General features: G+C 41.9%; 1 protein-coding gene across 4 annotated transcripts in view; it reads right to left on the reverse strand.

Moving 5' to 3' along the window:
- Positions 1 to 24725, reverse strand: part of LOC124776391 (protein CLEC16A homolog) — a 256003-nt gene that overhangs the window by 173467 nt on the left and 57811 nt on the right. For all 4 annotated transcript variants that reach the window (XR_007015616.1, XM_047251363.1, XM_047251362.1 and 1 more), the window contains exon 10: positions 7621 to 7845. Coding sequence is in view for 3 of the 4 variants with exons in the window: in XM_047251363.1 (XP_047107319.1) it covers positions 7621 to 7845 (225 nt within the window). In the remaining variant the exon portion in view is untranslated. The remainder of the gene's footprint in view (positions 1 to 7620; positions 7846 to 24725) is intronic.

Below are 24725 nucleotides of genomic sequence, written 5' to 3' on the forward strand. Positions count from 1 at the left end.
TTCTGTATCTGTATCTTGGTATGGCAAATGTTCTTTACTTTTCCAATGGCCCTCGTATTATGGTTTCAGGTCATACTGCTCAGGAACATCTCTCTAATCTGAGAAGTTTGTTTCAAGCTTTCTCTGTTGCTGGTCTCAAGTGCAGCAGAAACAAATGTTTCTTTTTTCCAACTGAAATAAATTATTTAGGCTGTGTAATTAATGCGCAGGGCAGCCAGCCTTCACAGTCTCATTTATCTGCAATTCGTGACCTCCCAGCACCACACAACATAATTTAACTTGAAGCAGTACTAGGAAAACTCACTAACTAAATTCACTTCATTCGGGACGCAGCACAAGTTGCTGTTACGCTGCACACATTATGCAGGAAAAATTTCCCTTTTGAATGGTCTTGGGAATGTCAAATTGCTTTTCAGCAAATTAAGGAAGCTCTGTTGAGTGATAGTTGTTTAATACATTTTGATCCCACAAAGCCAGTCGATAATTCTTCATACATGACTGGTGCTGTGCTTTCGCACAGAGTTGGATCTGTGGACATACCAAATGCTTTTGCAATGGAGCTCTTGACCATGGCTCAGTGTAATTATTCACAGTTTGAGAAGAAAGCTCTTGCAATATCTATGATGTAACAACATACCACCAGTATCTTTATGGAAGGAAGTTTTACTTAGTGATGGACCACAAGCTACTGATGTCGCCATTCACCCATTCCAAGCCTGTCCTGCTAAGCACAGCCCAGAAGCTGCAAGGCTGGTCTTTCCTTTTTTTAGTTTTAATTTTTTTAACTCTGTCAAATTACCAGTATGAAATCATGTACAGACCAACAGACAAATTTTCCAATGCAGACACCTTCTCTCATTTACTTCTTGGCAATGATATAGTGTTTGTCACTATCAGAAGAGACTTGTTTCAACATTGATGTGCAGGACCATGAAACTCTTGATGGTTTCCTCATCAACCGCCACTGGATTGGTTAGGTGATGGCTGCGGATCCTAATCTACTAGTCTTGCTGCAGTACATTTGCACTGGTTGGCCACATTCTGTCAAAGCTGTTCACTATCCAGTAGTTCGCCAATACTTTGCATTCTGGCATGGTTTTATGAGGTGTGTGCAAAAAGAAATTGAACTCTTGCTGTATCAGCTTTATTGCTTATTGTACAATGTTTTAAGCACTGTCCCATCAAAATAGTCGCCTCTCTTGGCAATACACTGTTCCCATCATTTCTTCCTGGAACACATTTTGTGGGATACCGCACAGGTTTCTCCTCACACTGTCCTGTATCTCCTCTATTGTTTGCAAACAATGTCCTTTCATCGTGTTTTTCAATTTGGGAAAAAGGAAAAGGTCTGCTGGGGCTATGGTGGATGGGGCATAATAGGAACATGGTATTTTGCTAGGCAGCTGCGAACAAGGAGTGATGCGTGATTTGGTGCATTGTTATGATGCAACATCCAACTCTGGTTTTCCCACAATTCAGGCCTCTTCTTGTGTACAGCATCCCTCATGCGCACTAAGATTACCGTCTGACCAATTGGCACAAATTCATGATGGATAATGCCTTTGCAGTCAAAAAACATAACCAACATCACCTTGATCTTTGATTGATTCACATGCATGCTTCTTTTGGACGAGGTGACCCTTTGCCCACCCACTGTGTTGACTGCATCTTCATTTCAGTGTCACAGCCGTACACACACATCTCATTGTCTGTTATGATGTTCTTGAGAAAATTTTCATTGTCATTATCAGCAGCAAGCTGTTCCTCGTACATTTCAACACGGGTCTATTTATGATCTTCAGTCAACAAATGTGGTATGAATTTTACACTGACACGATGCATACTTTTTGGTGCTATCTATCTACCTTTTCTAAAACCAGATTGAAAAGTACTGGAGCTAAAGCATAGGCCTGTTCTGACTTCAAACTCCTTTGACACTAATGAGTTGGTCTTTACTTTGCGATAGGTTTCCTCCAAGCACATCTGTACTAGGCATATTAACTTTCCAGGAAATTGAAACTCCTTGAGAAACCTGGTTATAGTGCTCCTGTGTGTGCTGTCACAAGCTTTTTTGAAGTCAACAAATACTATGTGGATGTCAGCGTTATGTTCCCATGCTTTCTCAGTTATCTGTTAGAGTGTAAAGAGGTGATCACTAGTTGACATGTCTTGCTACAACCACACTGATAGTCACCTATAATTTCTTCATCTTGTGGTATCACTCTCTTGAATAGACACTGTGAAACAATTTTGTAGGTTACATTAAGGAATGAAATTACTCTATAATTGTCACAATCCAGAGGGTCATTATTTTTTAAAATGGGGCAGATTATGGCCATTTTCCAGTCGTCATGCATTTTCTCATATTCCCACACTTTCCTTATCAACTTCACAATTCTTTTTACCAATTCTGGTCCTCCATTCTTTATTACTTCACCCACAACTTTATCTCCACCTGAAGCTTTATTATTGTTTTAAATTTTTAATTATTCCCTGTATTTCTTCTTCACTGGGTGTCCGCCCCGATAGCTGAGTGGTCCGTGTGACGGATTGCCGTCCTACGGGCCCGGATTTGATTCCCGGCTGGGTCGGGGATTTTCTCCGCTCCGGGACTGGGTGTTGTGCTGTCTTCATCATCATTTCATCCCCATCCGGTGTGCAGGTCGCCCAATGTGGCGTCGAATGTAATAAGACCTGCACCAAGGCGGCTGAACCTGCCCCACAAGGGACCTCCCGGCCAATGATGCCAAACGCTCATTTCCATTTTTCTTCACTGGGTGTCTCTACTTTGATGTCTACTGTGTCACGCATGTCACATAAGAGAGGTTCAGTGGGGTCTTCGCAGTTTAGTAAATTAGCAAAGTAGTCTACCCAATGCTGTTCTACTTCAGCATCACTTGTGAGGATTTTTCTTTGGGAGTCTTTAATAAATGTTTCCCTCTTTTTATATTTTTGTGTTACTTTCTTTACTTTTTGGTACATCTGTCTTGTCCTGTGATGAATACAATCCACTTCTGCCTCTTTTATTAGTTCCTTGTAATACTTCCGTTTCTCCTGCCTTAGTATAGTAGCAGTTTCCTTTCTTATTCCAGTGTACTTGTCTCTGAGATCGTGGTCTCTCAGACATACAATTAAATTTTGAAATCTGCTCCACGTTTTTAATAATATATAAAATACATTTCATATTGTTCTTGATGGTAGCATTGCTCAAAGCAAAGCTGCAATGACAAATCACGCCTCCCCTGCCAACAACCAACTCCTCTACAAGCAGCAAAGAAATAATGCATTGCTAATAGTCATTTTCGTTGCAAGCATTCCTTTCTAAGAAGAAGTAATGTTTATATACCCTGAAAGTGATATTTTTCCCAGATGGCGTAATGTTTGAAAATACTGTGTGGCACACACAACAGAAAGGGAACAAGCGTTGCAAGTACAATAGTTTACCTATTCTCACGCTCTGATCTCTGAACATTTGTCGGCCATCAATAATAACTTTAACGCAATAACTCTTAACATAAAAGAATGTTACATATTCTGAAAGTACCTATTTCCAACCCTGTAAGGAACCAAGATAAATTTCAATGTTTTCAATGAACCACCTGCTGTTATGGTCAATATAAACCAAGAGTAGTTGTCTCACGAACATTGTATAGCATATAATGTCATTTTTTACACACATGAGAAGGGAATTTTGTCAGTAGATAAAGTCAGATATCCTTATTAGTCCCACAGGTTTTCATAGCTACAAGTTACTGCGTGAAGGGGAAGGGAGGTGTGAAGGTCCAGCTTCAAACGATATTGAAAACTGCACATTTTGCACAAATCATCATGCACAAGACATTCTTTGACGATGACACGGTGGTGGGATGGTCCCAGTAGGCCACTCATGGCCTGAAGACGAAGCGCTACAAGACAAAGGAACTGAAAATTTTTAATATAGACATTTATACATTAATTTTCTTTTTTCTCCCTTTACATTCATGATTAAGAGGAATCAAATTACAACAACATAGGGAGAAAACTGGATGTAAACAAGCTCACAGGTGCAATTTAGAAATATGTCAGTTCTTGAAATCATACATCTATGTTCAGAATGATTTCACAGCTGTCTACTTACCTGTGGAATGAAAATGACAAAGAACAAACACAGCTGCTATAATCAACAGCTGTCACCAATCATAGTCAGTGATACAAACGGCTGTTGATTTGGAAAGAGGAGCAGCAATGGCTTTGTTCAGAGAAGCTGTTTCTCTCCTGACATACATACAAATTTCTAAAATAATCTAGAACTAATTTCCATAATTATAAGCATTATCTGTTGTTAGCATCTTTACAGGAGTATCCTGCAATGACTGTTTCTGCCTATTACAGGACGCAATGTGTGAATAGCAGAATGAGGGAATAGTAAAAACTGTAAAATAGTGCTATGCAAGGGAGTGAAGCTGCAATCAATGAAATAAACAAAGCTACACTTGGATAAGGAAATTTCTTTGTCCACAGATTGTTCGACATCACTAATCTATAAAACAACAGTGAACTTTCCACGTTATGTTGGTACTGAAAGCAACGATGCAAAGTGAGAATGTGAGTGGAAGTAATACTAATAGAAATATTATAGATTTATCTTAAAATATCTCAAAACTGATTTAATTTGAAATTAATTTGCTGACTGTGAAATCCTTGACATCAGCTGTATTAGATATAGATCTACTACCCAAGTCATGTATGGAAATCTGTGACGACTTGAACTGAAACAGGACTTGAACCCAAATTTCCTTGACCAAACCAGGATTTGAACCTACATTTCCTGCTTATTGCGAGTGGTCACCTTAACCACTTTGGCTATCTGTCCAGACTCCCCAGATCGACCCAAACTCCCTATGTCACACTATCTACATTCCCCTCTATTAATTCATATCTACATTCTTACACGCACTAATTTCGTCACTTAATGCTCACAAATTTACTTGGATTTTCACAACAGGGAGATTGTATGGATAGTCAGAGATTGAGGTGACCATTTAAGCGAAAAACCTGGGTTCGAGACCCAGCCTAGCACAAATTTTCACAGGTCACTACTGGATAGTATATCAAACCTAATACAGCTGATTTCAAGGAATTCACAGTCTGCAAATTAATTTCAAAGTATTTCATACAGCTGTGGATCATCAACATTGATGTGCTTTCAGTCATGCATGTAACTAAAAACCAATGTTTCAATTTCCTAGACACTCAACAGATATACATTTTCACTGTCTGCCTGTGTGCTACGCAGCTATATTCAGTGAACTAGTGTTTGGTTTTGTTTTCTTGTTCAGCATTTAGAAATGAACAGGGACTGTGCTGCTTGTGTGCAGAAATTAAGTGAACTGGCCTCTGTCTGGAAACAGCTAGAAGTTGCACTGGCCACGGTTAACACACTTCAGCAACCTCAATGTCACTGTCGACAGTTACTGAATGCACTGGCTACAAATGAGAGCTCATGTCAGCATGAATTACGCTTGCCATTCTGAGGCTAGGCTCGGGTACTTTAGGTGGTTGGCTGAATTGGTGAAGATAGCTAGCCTCACCCACAGGGTGGAAACATGGCTCTCTACTTACAGCATCATATCCAGAAATGACCATGGTCAGCTGCTTTGGACCTGAGTGGAAGATCTAAACCAGAGACTTTAGACTATTCTGCATTGATCTCAGTTGTGCATTTCAAAACCTCCACTATTGGGTGGAGAACTATACGGTCCCTCTGAGGAACCTCTTCTTTGGGACGGTAATGAGTTGCCCACCAAAAATGGAGAGATGGCAGCTACTTTACTCTCAGAGCAGAACTTTTGTCCCTGCAGAGCAAAAAAAGAAAATGTTAGTATGCCATTAGTAAATTGCAAGAGTGCCCTTGTTGAGATTCCTGAATTAGCATCACTTATTAAAGGTAATAACCCCCACATAGCATTAGCAACAGAAAGCCGGCTCAAACCAGAAGTGGATAACAATGTAATTCTAAATTCCGATTAGAATATATATATGAAACATACAGACTAAATGCCAATGATAGTGGTGTTTTTATCACGTAAAAACCTCCGTATCTAGTGACGTTATAAAAGAATTCGAACGTGAAATAATCTGTCTAAAGGTAATTATCAAAGGTAGGTCAACCAAGGCAATCGAATGCTTTTACAGACCCCCTGCCTCGGAAGTGTAGTGATAGAACACTTCAGAGAAAGCTAGGAGAGTACTGGGCGTAAGTTTCCCAAACATTCCATTGTAATTGGGAGGCGAGAAGGGGGGGGGGCAGAGATGACTTCAATTTGACAGCTATAGAATGGGAGAGTTTCAATTAAAAGTGGTGCAAGAAATATGAATTTGTGAGAAATTAGTGATCACAAGGCTGTCACAGTATAACTGAATACAGCTGTCAAAAGGAATGTTAACATGGTGGGAAAATATTTTTCTTTAACAAGTGTAACAGGAAACAAATTGTAAAGTATCTAAGTAGTCAGCTCTGATGACAAAGATATGGAACAAAAAGAACAGAATTCAGAAACACTGTACAATACTCCTTAGATGAGTATGTGCCAAGCAAGGCTGTGAGGGACGGCAAAGGCCCATCATGTTACAATACCTGTGTTAGGAAAGTTGGTACAAAAGCAAAGAGAGCTTTGTCTTGGATTTAAGATAAGTCTAAATCTAAACAGTTTTCAATGTTGCTGGGCAACAGTCACACAATAATTTTTGAATGAACACACCACCATTTTACTGCATTGTTGTCTATTTAATTATGACCCAGGTTTATGCCATTTTTGCCATTTTCAAATGACTGAGTTTATGTCATTAACATATATTGTAGGCCATTGAGCTCAAAACTGGCCACAAATTAAGAAAAATATTGGCTCCCCACAAAATGCCAGATGTAAAATCACCATATTGTAAAATGTTCAGTAAATAATAGAGGGAGCACATCATATTTAGTAAAAACAGGTATACTTTGGCATATAAAACATGGACAAATGTCCTTGAGTCATAATGATACTATCATTACGGAGGCCAAGAAATAAATACAGTAAGCAGATTCAGAAGGACGTAGGTTGCAGTAGTTACTCGGATATGAATGTGCAGGATAGAGCAGCATGGAGAGCTGCATCAAACCAGTCTTTGGACTGAAGACCAGAACAACAACAACAACAACCTTTCTTTAAATTTCAAATAAGTATTGTCGACAGTAAATTCCATCATATTTTTCACGTAGTTTGTGGGATTACCCACATATTATCTAGTGACATAAACCAAAAATACCATGTTTCGACTTGGGTCGCTTTTCTTGCCACACTTCCACCTTATACATGACAGATGCTAGATGGCAACCTGTCCTAGAGTCTGTCGAAAACCTACACAGGCATTCATGCAGTTTCTATTTTTATGATGTATTAATCATAAAATTTATCTTTACAGCACTCTATGATGCATCCACAGACAATGTACTTCACAAATATTGTGAAACTGATTATATAGTATGCTATTTCAAACAAGTAATCACAGTGCAATACTTAAGAAAGCTCCACATACTGTACTGAATATACACTATTTAAACTGTAAGTGAGATTAAGGAATACAGTAAAAGTTTCTCACCTTGATTGTGGCCCAATGCATACAGCAAACAAAGTGCAAACAGAGCAGAATAATCATTTTCTGAACACTGCAGGGTGTTGAAAATCATTTCCAAAAATGGTTTGTTGCTAAGTGTTTGAGACTGCTGTGGCAGCACTGGGGCCACAGTTATGCTATCGGATACCGCTGTTGGCGGTGGTGGTGCTGCTGCCGCAGCCGCCACTGTCACTGGTGGATTTGATGTTTCTGTAATAATATTTCAGTGAATTACAAACTGAAAACAAAGACTTGAACATCATTACATACTGTGTAGTATTCTTAAAACCACTTTTCTTCCTATGACCACAGGAAGTTACCAACATTCACGTAAATGAATAGTTTCTATGTTTGGTTAACCTTGCACTTTCTCTAGTTCATGGACATCGTCCTAGTTCTGACAAGGGTGCCAGTTCCAGTATCAATGCAGCCTGCTCCCTGAATTTCCTCAACACCTCAGCCTCCAGCTTTAGTTCCTCTACAATTGTCCAGCAAAAAAAGCTTCGCCATGGAACTGACCACAGGGCCCACTGAAAGCAACCACGCACTACCACCTTCCCTACAATGGCCTGGGCAGTTTCGGTTCTACAAGCTGATTCAAATGGGAACAGGAAGGATCTCATAACTCTCACGCACCCATCCTAACGCAGGCCACCACACAGGGTAGACAAGATAAATATCAAGCCATACACTAAGAACTCAAAGGAATTAATTTTGAACTAATGTTCCAGAGCAGCCACACCTGCGTGTGTTGCTGGACTTACAATTTCTGGTGCAGCTAAACCTGCATTAGCATAACTACGTCCCCATTGTAGATGGCAGCGCAGTCTTGTATCCGAGGGCAGTGGCTGATTGACCGACTACACGATAAGTACACATAACAACACTAATGTTTGTTTGTATTTTAAGATTAATGATAACAAGTATGTGTATTTCATGGTTTTCCACAGATAAAATTGGCATAATAATTGCATAATTAATTATGCAGTTATATTATTAATCATTGATGAAAGAAGGCCAGTTAATTAGTACAGAATTTTCTGCTGCATCACATATTCTAAGTTACACAGATGCACGATACTTTCCAATAAGAAACATCATAATTAACAGAAACTATTTAATTGTATATAAAAACAAAGATGATGTGACTTACCAAACAAAAGCGCTGGCAGGTCGATAGACACACAAACAAACACAAACATACACACAAAATTCAGGCTTTCGCAACCAACGGTTGCTTCGTCAGGAAAGAGGGAAGGAGAGGGAAAGACGAAAGGATGTGGGTTTTAAGGGAGAGAGTAAGGAGTCATTCCAATCCCGGGAGCGGAAAGACTTACCTTAGGGGGGAAAAAAGGACGGGTATACACTCGCACACACACACATATCCATCCACACATATACAGACACAAGCAGACATATTTAAAGACAAAAAGTTTGGGCAGAGATGTCAGTCGAGGCAGAAGTGCAGAGGCAAAGATGTTGTTGAATGACAGGTGAGGTATGAGTGGCGGCAACTTGAAATTAGCGGAGATTGAGGCCTGGTGGATAACGGGAAGAGAGGATATATTGAAGAGCAAGTTCCCATCTCCGGAGTTCGGATAGGTTGGTGTTAGTGGGAAGTATCCAGATAACCCGGACGGTGTAACACTGTGCCAAGATGTGCTGGCCGTGCACCAAGGCATGTTTAGCCACAGGGTGATCCTCATTACCAACAAACACTGTCTGCCTGTGTCCATTCATGCGAATGGACAGTTTGTTGCTGGTCATTCCCACATAGAATGCGTCACAGTGTAGGCAGGTCAGTTGGTAGATCACGTGGGTGCTTTCACACGTGGCTCTGCCTTTGATCGTGTACACCTTCCGGGTTACGGGACTGGAGTAGGTGGTGGTGGGAGGGTGCATGGGACAGGTTTTACACCGGGGGCGGTTACAAGGGTAGGAGCCAGAGGGTAGGGAAGGTGGTTTGGGGATTTCATAGGGATGAACTAAGAGGTTACGAAGGTTAGGTGGACGGCGGAAAGACACTCTTGGTGGAGTGGGGAGGATTTCATGAAGGATGGATCTCATTTCTGGGCAGGATTTTAGGAAGTCGTATCCCTGCTGGAGAGCCACATTCAGAATCTGATCCAGTCCCGGAAAGTATCCTGTCACAAGTGGGGCACTTTTGTGGTTCTTCTGTGGGAGGTTCTGGGTTTGAGAGGATGAGGAAGTTGCTCTGGTTATTTGCTTCTGTACCAGGTCGGGAGGGTAGTTGCGGGATGCGAAAGCTGTTGTCAGGTTGTTGGTGTAATGCTTCAGGGATTCCGGACTGGAGCAGATTCGTTTGCCACGAAGACCTAGGCTGTAGGGAAGGGACCGTTTGATGTGGAATGGGTGGCAGCTGTCGTAATGGAGGTGCTGTTGCTTGTTGGTGGGTTTGATGTGGACGGACGTGTGAAGCTGGCCATTGGACAGGTGGAGGTCAACATCAAGGAAAGTGGCATGGGATTTGGAGTAGGACCAGGTGAATCTGATGGAACCAAAGGAGTTGAGGTTGGAGAGGAAATTCTGGAGTTCTTCTTCACTGTGAGTCCAGATCATGAAGATGTCATCAATAAATTTGTACCAAACTTTGGGTTGGCAGGCCTGGGTAACCAAGAAGGCTTCCTCTAAGCGACCCATGAATAGGTTGGCGTACGAAGGGGCCATCCTGGTACCCACGGCTGTTCCCTTTAATTGCTGGTATGTCTGGCCTTCAAAAGTGAAGAAGTTGTGGGTCAGGATGAAGCTGGCTAAGGTAATGAGGAAAGAGGTTTTAGGTAGGGTGGCAGATGATCGGCGTGAAAGGAAGTGCTCCATCGCAGCGAGGCCCTGGACGTGCAGGATATTTGTGTATAAGGAAGTGGCATCAATGGTTACAAGGATGGTTTCTGGGGGTAACGGATTGGGTAAGGATTCCAGGCGTTCGAGAAAGTGGTTGGTGTCTTTGATGAAGGATGGGAGACTGCACGTAATGGGTTGAAGGTGTTGATCTACGTAGGCAGAGATACGTTCTGTGGGGGCTTGGTAACCAGCTACAATGGGACGGCCAGGATGATTGGGTTTGTGAATTTTAGGAAGAAGGTAGAAGGTAGGGGTGCGGGGTGTCGGTGGGGTCAGGAGGTTGATGGAGTCAGGTGAAAGGTTTTGTAGGGGGCCTAAGGTTCTGAGGATTCCCTGAAGCTCCGCCTGGACATCAGGAATGGGATTACCTTGGCAAACTTTGTATGTGGTGTTGTCTGAAAGCTGACGCAGTCCCTCAGCCACATACTCCCGACGATCAAGTACCACGGTCGTGGAACCCTTGTCTGCCGGAAGAATGATGATGGACCGGTCAGCCTTCAGATCACGGATAGCCTGGGCTTCAGCAGTGGTGATGTTGGGAGTAGGATTAAGGTTTTTTAAGAAGGATTGAGAGGCAAGGCTGGAAGTCAGAAATTCCTGGAAGGTTTGGAGAGGGTGATTTTGAGGAAGAGGAGGTGGGTCCCGCTGTGACGGAGGATGGAACTGTTCCAGGCAGGGTTCAATTTGGATAGTATCTTGGGGAGTTGGATCATTAGGGGTAGGATTAGGATCATTTTTCTTCGTGGCAAAGTGATACTTCCAGCAGAGAGTACGAGTGTAGGACAGTAAATCTTTGACGAGGGCTGTTTGGTTGAATCTGGGAGTGGGGCTGAAGGTGAGGCCTTTGGATAGGACAGAGGTTTCAGATTGGGAGAGAGGTTTGGAGGAAAGGTTAACTACTGAATTAGGGTGTTGTGGTGCCAGATTGTGTTGCTTGGAATTTTGAGGTTTTGGAGGGAGTGGAGCTGGAAGTGGGAGACTGAGTAGATGGGAGAGACTGGGTTTGTGTGCAATATGAGGTGGTTGAGGTTTGCTGGAAAGGTTGTGAAGGGTGAGTGAGTTGCCTTTCCGGAGGTGGGAAACCAGGAGATTGGATAGTTTTTTGAGGTGAAGGGTGGCATGCTGCTCTAATTTGCGGTTGGCCTGTAGGAGGATGCTCTGAATAGCCGGTGTGGATGTGGGAGAGGAAAGATTGAGGACTTTTATTAAGGATAGGAGTTGGCGGGTGTGTTCATTAGCTGAGTTGATGTGTAGGTGAAGGATTAGGTGGGTGAGGGCAGTGGATTGTTCAGTTTGGAACTGGTATAGGGACTGATGGAAAGAAGGGTTGCAGCCAGAGATGGGAACTTTAAGTGTGAGGCCTTTGGGGGTTATGCCAAATGTCAGACAAGCCTGAGAAAATAAAATATGCAAGCGTAATCTGGCTAGGGTGAAGGCATGTTTGCGGAGGGAATGTAAATAAAACTTAATGGGGTCGTTGTGGGGGTGTTGTGAGGGTGACATGGTATTAGAAGGTGGAAAGTGTAAGATGAGGTTGAAATGAAAATGAAAGATAAAAATATATGGGGAGAGATAAGGGTGAACTAGAAAATAACTGGAGATCTGGTATGAAAAAATGCGAAAAAGTGTTGGTTAAGTTGATCCTGTGGTGAACTTGGGTTGGTAGACAGCGATGTGCATGAAGGTTAGGTGGTTGTGTTGCCGCTAAAACACGTTAAAGGACGGAGAAATTCGGGAAAATTTCGAAAAAACGTGTAAATGTATTAAAAGGCGTGGTGTTGTGGTGAAAGATTACGAAAATGGGGCTAACAATTGTAAATAATGACGTTAAAACCTGTGGAGAGCGGCTAAAAATGATCAGTGATGTACGAAAAACGGAAGTGGAAATAAAGTAAAAGTTATTAGAACTAGCCGAAATGGTTGTTTAATACGTGAAGGCAGCTGTTATTGAACTAGAAACTGTTAGCGGTATTGTTGAAAGCGCAAAATAAAATTTTTCTTTTGGTTATGGTTTGGAAGTGGGTTACGTATTATAGAGTATATATAGGCGGGATAAATTTGTATTACGGTAAAAAGGGAAGGTGAATAGAAAGTGAGACTACTGGTAAACGCAGAAAGAGAAAATAAAGAGAAAATAAGACGACAGGAAAGATTTCGAGATGCAACAGCGACAATAACAAACGTAATTGTTGGGTTCAAACTAATGATATGGTTATAATAGAGGGAAACATTCCACGTAGGAAATATATATCTAAAAACAAAGATGATGTGACTTACCAAATGAAAGTGCTGGCAGGTCGACAGACACACAAACAAACACAAACATACACACAAAATTCAAGTTTTCGCAACAAACTGTTGCCTCATCAGGAAAGAGGGAAGGAGAGGGAAAGACGAAAGGAAGTGGGTTTTAAGGGAGAGGGTAAGGAGTCATTCCAATCCCGGGAGCGGAAAGACTTACCTTAGGGGGAAAAAAGGACGGGTATACACTCGCACACACACACATATCCATCCACACATATACAGACACAAGCAGACATATTTAAAGACAAAAAGTTTGGGCAGAGATGTCAGTCGAGGCAGAAGTGCAGAGGCAAAGATGTTGTTGAATGACAGGTGAGGTATGAGTGGCGGCAACTTGAAATTAGCGGAGATTGAGGCCTGGTGGATAACGGGAAGAGAGGATATATTGAAGAGCAAGTTCCCATCTCCAGAGTTCGGATAGGTTGGTGTTAGTGGGAAGTATCCAGATAACCCGGACGGTGTAACACTGTGCCAAGATGTGCTGGCCGTGCACCAAGGCATGTTTAGCCACAGGGTGATCCTCATTACCAACAAACACTGTCTGCCTGTGTCCATTCATGCGAATGGACAGTTTGTTGCTGGTCATTCCCACATAGAATGCGTCACAGTGTAGGCAGGTCAGTTGGTAGATCACGTGGGTGCTTTCACACGTGGCTCTGCCTTTGATCGTGTACACCTTCCGGGTTACAGGACTGGAGTAGGTGGTGGTGGGAGGGTGCATGGGACAGGTTTTACACCGGGGGCGGTTACAAGGGTAGGAGCCAGAGGGTAGGGAAGGTGGTTTGGGGATTTCAGAGGGATGAACTAAGAGGTTACGAAGGTTAGGTGGACGGCGGAAAGACACTCTTGGTGGAGTGGGGAGGATTTCATGAAGGATGGATCTCATTTCTGGGCAGGATTTTAGGAAGTTGTATCCCTGCTGGAGAGCCACATTCAGAATCTGATCCAGTCCCGGAAAGTATCCTGTCACAAGTGGGGCACTTTTCCAAGACACTATCCAAATTGAACCCTGCCTGGAACAGTTCCGTCCTCCGTCACAGCGGGACCCACCTCCTCTTCCTCAAAATCACCCTCTCCAAACCTTCCAGGAATTTCTGACTTCCAGCCTTGCCTCTCAATCCTTCTTAAAAAACCTTAATCCTACTCCCAACATCACCACTACTGAAGCCCAGGCTATCCGTGATCTGAAGGCTGACCGGTCCATCATCATTCTTCCGGCGGACAAGGGTTCCACGACCGTGGTACTTGATCGTCGGGAGTATGTGGCTGAGGGACTGCGTCAGCTTTCAGACAACACCACATACAAAGTTTGCCAAGGTAATCCCATTCCTGATGTCCAGGCGGAGCTTCAGGGAATCCTCAGAACCTTAGGCCCCCTACAAAACCTTTCACCTGACTCCATCAACCTCCTGACCCCACCGACACCCCGCACCCCTACCTTCTACCTTCTTCCTAAAATTCACAAACCCAATCATCCTGGCCGTCCCATTGTAGCTGGTTACCAAGCCCCCACAGAACGTATCTCTGCCTACGTAGATCAACACCTTCAACCCATTACGTGCAGTCTCCCATCCTTCATCAAAGACACCAACCACTTTCTCGAACGCCTGGAATCCTTACCCAATCCGTTACCCCCAGAAACCATCCTTGTAACCATTGATGCCACTTCCTTATACACAAATATCCCGCACGTCCAGGGCCACGCTGCGATGGAGCACTTCCTTTCACGCCGATCACCTGCCACCCTACCTAAAACCTCTTTCCTCATTACCTTAGCCAGCTTCATCCTGACCCACAACTTCTTCACTTTTGAAGGCCAGACATACCAACAATTAAAGGGAACAGCCATGGGTACCAGGATGGCCCCTTCATACGCCAACCTATTCATGGGTCGCTTAGAGGAAGCCTTCTTGGTTACCCAGGCCTGCCAACCCAAAGTTTGGTACAAATTTATTGATGACATCTTCATGATCTGGACTCACAGTGAAGAAGAACTCCAGAATTTCCTCTCCAACCTCAACTCCTTTGGTTCCATCAGATTCACCTGGTCCTACTCCAAATCCCATGCCACTTTCCTTGATGTTGACCTCCACCTGTCCAACGGCCAGCTTCACACGTCCGTCCACATCAAACCCACCAACAAGCAACAGCACCTCCATTACGACAGCTGCCACCCATTCCACATCAAACGGTCCCTTCCCTACAGCCTAGGTCTTCGTGGCAAACGAATCTGCTCCAGTCCGGAATCCCTGAAGCATTACACCAACAACCTGACAACAGCTTTCGCATCCCGCAACTACCCTCCCGATCTGGTACAGAAGCAAATAACCAGAGCAACTTCCTCATCCTCTCAAACCCAGAACCTCCCACAGAAGAACCACAAAAGTGCCCCACTTGCGACAGGATACTTTCCGGGACTGGATCAGATTCTGAATGTGGCTCTCCAGCAGGGATACGACTTCCTAAAATCCTGCCCAGAAATGAGATCCATCCTTCATGAAATCCTCCCCACTCCACCAAGAGTGTCTTTCCGCCGTCCACCTAACCTTCGTAACCTCTTAGTTCATCCCTATGAAATCCCCAAACCACCTTCCCTACCCTCTGGCTCCTACCCTTGTAACCGCCCCCGGTGTAAAACCTGTCCCATGCACCCTCCCACCACCACCTACTCCAGTCCTGTAACCCGGAAGGTGTACACGATCAAAGGCAGAGCCACGTGTGAAAGCACCCACGTGATCTACCAACTAACCTGCCTACACTGTGACGCATTCTATGTGGGAATGACCAGCAACAAACTGTCCATTCGCATGAATGGACACAGGCAGACAGTGTTTGTTGGTAATGAGGATCACCCTGTGGCTAAACATGCCTTGGTGCACGGCCAGCACATCTTGGCACAGTGTTACACCGTCCGGGTTATCTGGATACTTCCCACTAACACCAACCTATCCGAACTCCGGAGATGGGAACTTGCTCTTCAATATATCCTCTCTTCCCGTTATCCACCAGGCCTCAATCTCCGCTAATTTCAAGTTGCCGCCACTCATACCTCACCTGTCATTCAACAACATCTTTGCCTCTGCACTTCTGCCTCGACTGACATCTCTGCCCAAACTTTTTGTCTTTAAATATGTCTGCTTGTGTCTGTATATGTGTGGATGGATATGTGTGTGTGTGCGAGTGTATACCCGTCCTTTTTTCCCCCTAAGGTAAGTCTTTCCGCTCCCGGGATTGGAATGACGCCTTACCCTCTCCCTTAAAACCCACTTCCTTTCGTCTTTCCCTCTCCTTCCCTCTTTCCTGATGAGGCAACAGTTTGTTGCGAAAGCTTGAATTTTGTGTGTATGTTTGTGTTTGTTTGTGTGTCTGTCGACCTGCCAGCACTTTCATTTGGTAAGTCACATCATCTTTGTTTTAGATATATATTTCCTATGTGGAATGTTTCCCTCTATTAAAACTATTTAATTGGATAGATAAAACAAGCGGCAGCAGAAAACACACATAAAAGAGGGTTGTAATTGGCAAGTTTCTGAGCCAGGCAGAAGCGCTTGAAGGGGGAAGGAATGGGGGTGAAGGCAAAGGACCGGAGTGATCTGGGAAAAGGGGTAGATTTCAGGAAAGTCACCCAGAACCAACGCGTCAGGGGAAACTTACCATATGGGATGAGAATGAAAGACTTTTATCGATCCAATTAAATAGTTTTGTGAATAATTGATTGTTTTTGTTGTTCTAATTAACAGAAAGATAAAACGGGAAAGATTTATAATACATTTTCTTGTCTAATCCTGGGAAGGTTGTTATATATTATTTTTAGGGCACCTAAAGATCATTATGGATGCAGTATGCCTCACTTTACCAGTCACAAAGCTGGGCAAAAAATTTATTTTATTTTGTGTATTTTAGTTATGTGATTATATTTACCTCAATGACTGACAAGAGAAAATTTAGCTTCTTTTTGTTTATTTGTTTGTAAATGAAAGAGATGCAAAAGTTTTACTTATTTACATAACTTAAAGAATTTATTAGACGTTCGTTCATTTTCATCTGTTCTAGCAGAAAACTGAACATTAAATATAATTGCTGGTTAAGAAGCAGAGCATAAGCCTAATGTTGAACAAATTACTCACAGGTGCTAAAGCACTGCTGCATTTCAAATCTGATATTCATTAATGAAACTGGCTATTAAAGTAAGTGATGGTACAAACACATTTAGTTATATTTTTTACTTTATTAATTATTAATGTCACTTTTTGATAACTAATGAAGGTTTTATACCTGTATTAAGTTTTATTCAATGCTCAGTTATATCTAATGGAGACATTTTAGATTACCTGATCTGATGTAAACACATTTTCCTAGAGACATATCCATTCTCAATTTTATCTTCCATAAGGATATTCTGATGGACATTTGCCAGCTGATATGCAGCAAGGGAAGTCACCACACATTCAGAGTTAAGACTCTTCGACTGTCAAAATATTATCAGTAAATTGTCAAAGTATTTGCAACCAAGTTCCTAAATTTACTGTCCTCCAGGAAAGTTCTCACCCTCAAATTATTCTCGGAAGTGGGCGCTGGCTACAACCCAAAATGGAAATATCTGAGATAATTAACAAGTGATGGAACATATACTGGAGAGACAGATTAGAGGACACAAGAGTGAAGTTATATGGCTGCATATAATAGGTCTAGGTGAAACCAAGTTAATTGTTGGAGGTTTTTAATGGCCACCCATTTTGGCTGTGCCAGTTGTAGAGACATTCAAAGAAAATCTACAGTCATTAGTGCGCAAATACCCAGATTATGCAATATTAGTTGGAGGAAACTTTAACCTGCCGAGTATAGACTGGGACGTCTATGGATTCAGTGCACAGGGTACAGAGTGTCATGCAAAGCACTTTTGAACATGCTTTCTGAAAACTGTCTTGAGCAGCTAGTTCAACAGACCACATGCAATGGAAATATCTTAGACTTTGTAGCTGTACATAGGCCGGACCTTATCGACAATTTCAATATAGAAACAGGGATTAGTAATCTTGCTGTCATTATAGCAACTATGGTTATGAAAGTTATAAATCAGTTAAAAATATTAGAAGAGTATCTCTGCTAGAAAGAGCAGATAAGAAGTTATTAGTATCTCTCTTAGACAGTGAACTGACAGCATTTAATTCCAGTAAGGTGGACATACAGAAATTATGAGCAAAGTTTAAGCAGATTGTAAACTTCGTGCGTCTATGAAAAGATCTATACGTGAAATATACAACTACTAACATCGCCATAGTCACTTGTTGACTAGTCTGGTGTGGCAACTGAAGGCAGCAAAACAAGAGGACATTTTAAATTTCGCATTCAGGAAATCATTCACACAGAAGAATCATACAAACATACTATCATTTGACCACTGAACTGACTCCCATACGGACGACACAGTAATATGCATCCCTGGCACACAGAAACAACTGAAAGAGTTGGAAACAAATGTCACCACGTCAGGATGGAATCCCAATTCGTTTTTACAAAGAGTATTCTAAGGCAATGACCCCTTAATTAGCTTGCATTTATCGTAACTCTGTTGTCCAGCTTGAAGTCCCAAGCAACTGGGAAAATCACAGGTGACTGCTGTACATAAGGAGAGTACAGGAACGGACCCACAAAATTACAGAACAGACCCACAAAAGTATAGACCAATATTGTTAACATCAATTTGCTACAGAATTCTTGAATATATTCTGAGTTTGAACATAATAAATTCTCTTGAGACTGAGAATCTTACATCCACAAACCAACATGGTTTTAGAAAGCATAGCTCTTGTGAAACTCAGCTGGCCCTTTTCTCTTACGATATGCTGTGAACCACGGACGAAGTGCTACAGACAGATTCCATATTTCTAGATTTCTGGACAGTATTTGACATGGGGCCCCATTACAAGCTGATAAAGAAGATACAAGCACATGGAATGAGTTCACAGATATTGAGTAATTCAAAGACTCTAAGTTATAGAACCCAATATGTTGTCCTAGACAACGGCAAGTGATCATTTAAGATGAGGGTATCATCAAGAGTGCCACAGGGAAGTGTGATATAATATCTCTATATACAGAAATGATTTGGAGGGTAGGGTGGGCAGCAATCTGCTGCTATTTGCTGGTGATGCTGTGGTATAGGGGAAGGAGTTGAAGTTGAGTGACTGTAGGAGGATGCAAGATGACTTAGACAAAATTTCTAGTTGGTGTCAGAATGACAATTAACTCTAAATGCAAAAAAGAAGTAAGGTAATGGGGATGAGAAGGAAAAATAAACCCATAATGTAACAGTGTCCCTCCTGACACAGTCACGTCATTTAAATATCTGGACATAATATTGCAAAACGCTATATGAGCTGGAATGAGCATGTGAAGATTGTGGTAGGAAAACTGAATGGTTGACTTTGGTTTATTGGCAGAATTCTGGGAAATGGTAGTTCATCTGCAAAGGAGATTGCAGATACGACACCAGCACGACCTGTACTTGAGTACTTCTTGAACTTTTGGGATCCTTACCAGCCATTCAGTGGAAGGCTGCTAGACTTGATGCTGGTATGTTCGAACAACACACAAGTGTTATGGACATGCTTCCAGAACTCAAATGGGAATTCCTGGTGAGGAGACAACATTCTTTTTGAGGAACACTATTCACAAAATTTAGAGAACCAGCATCTGAAGATGACTGTTGAACAATTCTACTGCCTTCATCATACATTGCGCCTTCATCATATGTTGCGCGTAAGGACCACGAAGATAAGATCTGAGAAATTAGGGCTCATAAAGAGGCATGCAGACCGCCATTTTCCCCTCACTCTATCTGTGAGCTCAGTAGTGGTATGGGGTACCCTCTGCCACATGACATACAGTGGATTGTGGAGTATTTATGCATATGTAAATGTAGACAGAAGTTGAAGTAGTGAATCAAAATTTGTGTCAAGGCCAGGAATTGAATCAGAGTCTCCTGCTTACTAGGCAGATCTGATATCCAATACACCACACTGACATTTTGGCTAACACAGCTGCACAGAATGCCCTTGTCCAATCCCCTCCTTAACATAAACTTCAATTCACACTGCAGCCCATCTTGTTTCTCCCTTTTCTATCCTTAGCAAAAATAAAATTGAGACTGAATATTTCTCAAAGAAAATAAATGTATTTCCATCAAATCAGTAGGTCACCTATGCCTGAGGTACAGGGAGGATTTCCCCATTATGTACAATGCTGAGGTGCAACTCCAAAATCGGAGAGCTTCGACAATACTGACAATTTGAAAAGGGGAAACATCACAATGGGCTGAGGTATGAACTAAAGTTTGTGTTAGAGATGGGACTGGACTAGCGTATTCTGTACAGCTCTGTTAGTCACAATGCTAGGATGTGTAGTGGGTGGCATTTTTCGCCTAGGAAACAAGAGACCTGGGTTCAAAACCCAGCTCTGGCACAAAATTTACTTCATTATATCAGCTTCTATCCTTATTTAAATTTTAGATTATGTTACAAACGAAGTGAATCATGCATTCAACTCTAATGGATCAGCTGGGATGAGTGAGTTAAAAATTATCATTGGAGCAGCGGCAGTAATAGCACAGTAGTACAAAAATTGGAGCATGTCACATAGTAAATACACTATATTATGCAATATGAATATGTTAATGAAATCCAAGTCCTCAAGAGAATCTGCTATCTTTGCAGATTGTGCAGACTGATGACCGCTAGGTTCAGAGTTGGTATGGAAATCTGTCTTTGGGGATCTGTCTTCTTTATTTCTTCGATCCTCTCACACTCATTCTTAATTTTATTTTTCTTGCTTCTACAACTGGAGTATCTATTCTATTATTCCTTTTTACTCATTCAAATTATTCTATCACTGGAGCCCTTTTTCCCACATATCACATCATTGTTTTTATAACCTATAAATGTTAACAGACACAGACGATGTATTCGGAAGTAATAAATACGTTAGCCCCATCACAAAACAGGGAGAAGAATGTTGTGGAGTAAATGCACTACAAGTGAAGAAAGATGTGATGGGCTAGCATATAATTAAAGGTAAAGCTTGAGTCCAGAGAGAAAATTGTCCTGCAGCTGTATATCTCTAGAAAAGCACACAAATTTTATCAATAAAAAAATAAAGTAACAAACTTAGGAAGAATACAGTAAGAGTTATTTTATTAGTTTTTTCTAATATGTACCTTACAACATAGCAAGGAAAAGCAGGCAAGAGATATAAAAGAAGAAGTTAGGAATAACAGAAGGAGGAAGTGTTCTCCAAAATAGTTGAAGTATAACAGGCTTACATTCACATTCTTTACATGTTGAATTTCCAGAAATCTGAGATCTGAAGTTGTAAAGAGGTTGTAGTTTACAATGTAAGCATGTCACTCCTTATTGCAATGATGGAAGTAAACATTCTTTATCTCAACAAATTTGAGAAAATTTATGCTCTTATAATTAATGAAGCATAGGCACAACAGGACTGTTACATATGAGCAACCAGGATATACCGTATTTACTCGAATCTAAGCCGCACCTGAAAAATGATACTCGAAATCAAGCAAAAAAAAATTTCCCGCATCTAAGCTGCAGCTGAAATTTGAGACTCGAAATTCAAGAGGAGAGAAAAGTTTTAGACTTCACCTCCAAATCGAAACAAAGTTGGTCCATTGTAATAAGAGACAATTTAGGTCGAATGGATGAAGTTACAGCTACAGTAGTTTGGTTCGAGTCGTAAGCTTAACAGTCAAGCTTTACCAAGTAGCCATTGCTACGTTCAGGTGCTCTGTCCACATTTATGCGGGTACCCTTCCTTTTTCATGTGCTTCATCTGGTTTGAATCGATTGCTTGTTTTGCTTTGATCTGATAAGTGAGGCTTTCTTTGATATAGGTGTTTACATCACTCTAAGTTCAAAATACACGATTGTACTGTGTCATGCATTGTTTGTCGAATTCTGATAATGGGTGTTTACGACCAGTCACCGCCCGCAGCATGGCTTGCTTTTGTGTGCACTAGCGCGGCTTTCAACTTAAAAAAAAAAGTCTCATAAGCAAAACAATGGCAAGAGACTGCTATTCGTTGTTACTAACACTGCTGCTTTCTTTGAGAATGATCAACAAGAACCAAATAATAAACTACATATGATAGAGGATGTTCTGAACGAGAGTTAAGCAAGAATTTTTCTCTGTTTGAAAATCTTTGCAGACGCCTCTTTAGTACATTACATTCTGCACAGAATTAGCCATCTTAGATTTAAAAATCTAGTCAGTTGCCGTGCTTCATTTCTGACTGTATCACTATTCAACGTAAGAATAATATGAATATAAACATGACATGATAAGCATATTCTTCCGCGTTTGCTGTTGTCTCCCTCTAGTTTCATAGTTTATTAGGCAGACAGGATTTAAATGAGATAGCAGCAAACACGAAAGAATACATGGCATAATGTTTACATTCTTCCACCTTTTCTTTTAATACATTTACTGACACAGAGGTATTGGTGCCAGTATTTATCTTTGTGCCTGCAAAGTATGCCTGTGTAGCGCTACATATATTCGATAGCAGAAGTTAGTTGTGGCGGCACCTACCAGCACTTTTCAGAACTTCCGCTTACTTTGCACTCGATTCTAAGCCGCAGGCGGTTTTTTGGATTACAAAAACCGGAAAAAAAGTGCGGCTTAGATTTGAGTAAATACGGTAGTCGGGATACACGCACCTACTATCTTTTATATTCTTCGCTACAAAAAGGGAAATAATGTACATGGGAATTCCATACAAATAAGGCAAAAATATGTAAAAGGGAAAAATTATTTGCTAGAATATAGGATGTGACTGTGGATCCCAAAAACTCAAGCAGTACTCAAGAATGGGTTGCACTAGTGTCCTATATGCAGACTGCTTTGTAGATGGACTTCACTTTCCTAAAATTTTCCCAATAAACCAAAGTTAACCATTCACCCCCCCCCCCTGCCACAATCCTCACATGCTCATTCCATTTCATACTGCTTTGCAACGTTATGCCCAGATTTTCAAATGACATGACTATGTCATGCAGGATAATACTAATGCTGTACCCAAACATTATGGGTTTGTTTTTTCTACTCATCTGCATTAACGTAGATTTTTTTAGATTTAGATCTAGCTGCCATTCCATCACTTCAACTAGAAATTATGTCTAAGTCATCTCAGATCATATGCTACAGTCACTCATCTTCAACACGTTGCCATACACCACCGCATCATCAGCCAACAATTGCACGTTGCTGCCCACCCTGTCCACAAGATCATTTACGTATATAGAAAATAACATTAGTTCTATCACACTTCCCTGGGTCATTCCTGACAATACCATTGCTTCTGACAATCACTCACCGCTGAGGAAAAAATACGAATTTCTATTACTTAAGATATACCTGAAAAGTAATTTTATTTTCCTTAGGAATACCACTTCCTGCTGTCTCATCTGGTAAGACACATTTTTTCTAGTGCCAGGGCCCACCATTTCTTGAAAGACACAGAAACATCCTCACACACAGTTCCTTTTCAAAAGTTCACAGTATTTTTCCACTGGATATATTCTGTCAGTTCTCCTGTTGAACCATTTAATAGCCTTCTCACAGGGAAGAAAGAAATATCCTCAAATATGGAAATAGCAGGTTATAGTTTTCAATATATCGTTATCAAATATATTAAGCTGAAAATGCACCAGTGTATGATTTCTATTTTTCACAGGACATGTGTCACTGAACAGTATCAGATGCTGCAATCTTACTCTTTAATATTTTTTTGAGTGTAGTCCAACAAAAAACTACAAATTTCATCAGTTCTCTCGGCAACTCCTTCATGGTAAACATACGGTGCTGCATGGCCGACAAGACAATCAACACCTAGCACTACCGTGTCCCAGAGGATGTACATGTGACTCATCTGCACAGTGCACGGAATTACAACCAGCCTTCCCAACATCACCACTGACGAAGCCCAAGCTATCCGTTATCTGAAGGCTGACCGTTCCATCGTCATTCTTCCGGCAGACAAGGGTTCCACGACAGTGGTACTTGATCGTCGGGAGTATGTGGCTGAGGGACTGCGTCAGCTTTAAGACAACACCACATACAAAGTACGCCAAGGTAATCCCATTCCTGATGTCCAGGCGGAGCTTCAGGGAATCCTCAGAACCTTAGGCTCCCTACAAAACCTTTCACCTGACTCCATCAACCTCCTGACCCCACCAACACCCCACACCCCTACCTTCTACCTTCTTCCTAAAATTCATAAACCAATCATCCCGGCCACCCCATTGTAGCTGGTTACCAAGCCCCCACAGAACGTATCTCTGCCTACGTAGATCAACACCTTCAACCCATTACATGCAGTCTCCCATCCTTCATCAAAGACACCAACCACTTTCTCGAATGCCTGGAATCCTTACCCAGTCTGTTACCCCCGGAAACCATCCTTGTAACCATCGATGCCACTTCCTTATACACAAATATTCCGCGCGTCCAGGGCCACACTGCGATGGAGCACTTCCTTTCACGCCGATCACCTGCCACCCTACCTAAAACCTCTTTCCTCATTACCTTAGCCAGCTTCATCCTGACCCACAACTTCTTCACTTTTGAAGGCCAGACATACCAACAATTAAAGGGAACAGCCATGGGTACCAGGATGGCCCCCTCGTACGCCAACCTATTCATGGGTCGCTTAGAGGAAGCCTTCTTGGTTACCCAGGCCTGCAAACCCAAAGTTTGGTACAGATTTATTGATGACATCTTCACGATCTGGACTCACAGTGAAGAAGAACTCCAGAATTTCCTCTCCAACCTCAACTCCTTTGGTTCCATCAGATTCACCTGGTCCTACTCTAAATCCCATGCCACTTTCCTTGACGTTGACCTCCATC

Source organism: Schistocerca piceifrons, chromosome 2 (genome assembly GCF_021461385.2).
Source record: "Schistocerca piceifrons isolate TAMUIC-IGC-003096 chromosome 2, iqSchPice1.1, whole genome shotgun sequence".
Lineage (NCBI taxonomy): Eukaryota > Metazoa > Arthropoda > Insecta > Orthoptera > Acrididae > Schistocerca > Schistocerca piceifrons.